The sequence below is a fragment of the Parus major genome, unplaced genomic scaffold (assembly GCF_001522545.3).
Source record: "Parus major isolate Abel unplaced genomic scaffold, Parus_major1.1 Scaffold325, whole genome shotgun sequence".
Taxonomy (NCBI): Eukaryota; Metazoa; Chordata; class Aves; order Passeriformes; family Paridae; genus Parus; species Parus major.
The window spans coordinates 71,198-74,043 of record NW_015379278.1 but is presented as its reverse complement, the minus strand read 5'-3'; the positions used below and the strand labels follow the sequence as shown (position 1 = coordinate 74,043).

Below are 2,846 nucleotides of genomic sequence, written 5' to 3'. Positions count from 1 at the left end.
ATGGTGGTGGTGAGAATCTGGTGATGATTTTGGGCACCAGGTGATGATTTTGGGCACTTGATGATAATTTTGGGCACCAAGTTATGGTGGTGGTGAGAATCTGGTGATGATTTTGGGCACTGGGTGATGATTTTGGGCACCAGGTGATGATTTTGGGCACTGAGTGATGATTTTGGGCACCAAGTTATGGTGGTGGTGAGCATTTGGTGATGGTTTTGGGCACTGGGTGAAGATTGTGCCTATGGCAGGTGATGGTGGTGGGCACTGGATGATGGTGGTGGGATTTGGGTGATGATGATGGGATTTGAGTGATGATGATGGGATTTGGGTGATGATGGTGGGATTTTGGTGATGATGATGGTGTGATTTGGGTGATGATAATGATGGGATTTGGGTGATGATGGTGGGATTTGGGTGATGGTGGTGGGATTTGGATGATGATGATGATGATGGGATTTTGGTGATGATGATGGTGAGCACCCAGTGATGATGATGATGATGTGATTTGGGTGATGATGATGATGGTGGGCACCCAGTGATGGTTGTGCCACAGCTACTGGAGCTGTGCTGGGAGCCAGGTGCTGGTGACACACACCAGCCAGCGGCTGTGCCCACACCAGCAGTGCCCAAATCCCCTCTGCTGCCGCCTCCCAGACGCTTTAGAGACCCCCCAGGGGAGCAGAAGGACAGGGGGGAGCTCCCGGGGCCACACCCGGGGTACCTCGGGGACACCACAGCAGGTGGAGTGCCATCCCCGCCGGATCCTCATCCCTCCGCGGTGCTGGAGCGGCACCCGGAGCCGGCTGTCCCCGGGGCTCTCCCCGCTCCTCCCGGGGCCACCGCTCGCCCCCCGGGCTGGCAGCGCCGCTGTCCCTGCAGGTCAAGGATGGTCCATGTGATGGGCGATGCCGCCTGCTGGCTCCTGCTCGGGCTCTCCCTCCTCCCCATCGCCCTCCTGGGTAAGTGCTCGGCTCCCCGCGCTAATTAGAGGCCGAACAGCAATAAATAATGAACTCCGCGCCGCGGTAAATGGTGACGGGCAGTAATTAACCCGGCGGGATTAGTGAGGGAGAAACCCCCCAGGCCGCCGCGTCCCCTCCCCGCCTTGGGATCGCTGCAGGCGAGACCTTAAATCCTTAATCCCGCTGAGCCCACTCCCCACGGCCCCGCCGAGCCCCCCGGGGATTTGCCGAGGCTCCGAGCCCTGTCCCCCCCTGTCCCCCGCGGCGGGGACACCGCAGCACGGGCGGGTTCGGGATGGCCCAGGGCTCCAAAGAGCCCGGGGCGAGGGGAGGGTGGGGGAGGAAGGTCCCGGGGGGGATTAGTGGCTGTCCCCGACCCCCAGCCGGTCCCTGAGCCCACCGGGGGGTCCAGGGGGGTCCGAGACGCGGGGGATTTGTGGCGGCGGCGCGGGGAGACTGCCCAGGCTGGGACGGGATTAGCGGGGGAGGAGGAGGATGGATGAGGATGAGGGTGAGGATGAGGATGAGGATGAGGGTGAGGATGAGGGTGAGGATGAGGATGAGGATGAGGATGAAGGTGGTCACGGTCCTGCCACGCTTCACCCCAGCGCGGCAGTGGCTTTTCCACCGGGGTCAGGCTGCGTCTCCCTGCGGGCAGGGACAGGGCGGTGCTGGTGTCCCCTGGGAGCCGCGTGGCACCCAGGGGTGCAGAGCAGTGGCCACAACCTGGGGACATCCCGGGGGGGGTGGGGGTGGGATTGGGGGGCGTGGACCCCTCCCGAGTTGGGGGGGCTCGGCCCCAGAGGGGTCAAGGTCGGGCCGGAGCCGCTCGATGGGGCGGCCGCGCTTTATCCCAATCCATCCCCCCTGCTCCTGCTCCTCCTGGGGTGCTCAGGAGCGGAGCCCCCCGAGCCCCCGCGGTGCCCCCCAGCCCTCCCTCGCTGTGACCACAGCAGCCCGGCCTCTGTGCCCGCAGGCTCGCAGGACGAGGGGAAGGTGATCCACATCACCAGGGTGCAGCACCAGGCGCTGCGCGTCGGGCTGGGGGAGCCGGTGACGCTGCCCTGCCTCTTCCTCCTGCACCCCTCGGCTTCCCTGGGGCCCAACGAGCCCCCGGAGCCTCCCCGCGTCAAATGGAGCAAGGTGCGCTCGGCCACCGGCCAGAGGGAGGACGTGCCCATCCTGGTGGCCAAGGACAACGCGGTGAAGGTGGTGAAGGCCTACGAGGGCCGGGTGGCTCTGCCCGGATACCCCCGGGACCGCTCCAACGCCACCCTGCAGCTGCGGGCGGCCCGCGCCAGCGACGCGGGGCTCTACCGCTGCGAGGTGGTGGCCGGCATCGATGATGAGCAGGACCTGCTGCCGCTGGAGGTGACGGGTGAGCCGGGCACGGCCGCGGGGACAGCGGGGACACGGCCCGGGGGGAGCTGGAGGGGTCGCGAAGCCCCCGGGGCAGAGGGGAGGTGGGGGAGTTGGGCATTCAGAGGGAGCTGGGCACCCCCATGGGAGATGTGAGCTCCATTTGGTCCCTGAACCCCATTTGTACCCTAAATCCCTTTTGTACCCTAAATCCCATTTGTTCCCTGAACCCCATTTGTGCCCTAAACCCCATTTGTACCCTAAATCCCTTTTGGTCTCTAAACCCCATTTGTATCCTGAACCCCATTTGTACCCTAATTCCCATTTGTTCCTTGAACCCCATTTAGTCCCTAAACCAAATTTATTCCCTGAGCCGAATTTATAGCCTAAATCCCATTTATTCCCTAAATCACATTTGTACCCTGAACCCCTTTTGTACCCTGATTCACATTTGTACCCTGAACCCCATTTGTACCCTAAACCCCATTTATTCCCTAAACCCCATTTGTACCCTAAATCCCATTT

General features: G+C 62.6%; 1 protein-coding gene across 3 annotated transcripts in view; it reads left to right on the top strand.

Annotated features, from left to right (window-relative positions):
* NCAN (neurocan) overlaps positions 1-2,846 on the top strand; it is a 21,463-nt gene that overhangs the window by 4,012 nt on the left and 14,605 nt on the right. For all 3 annotated transcript variants that reach the window (XM_015616007.3, XM_015616008.3, XM_015616010.3), the window contains exons 2-3: positions 880-959; positions 1,939-2,340. In XM_015616007.3, the coding sequence (XP_015471493.1) occupies positions 887-959; positions 1,939-2,340 (475 nt within the window). In that variant the 5' untranslated portion in view covers positions 880-886. The remainder of the gene's footprint in view (positions 1-879; positions 960-1,938; positions 2,341-2,846) is intronic.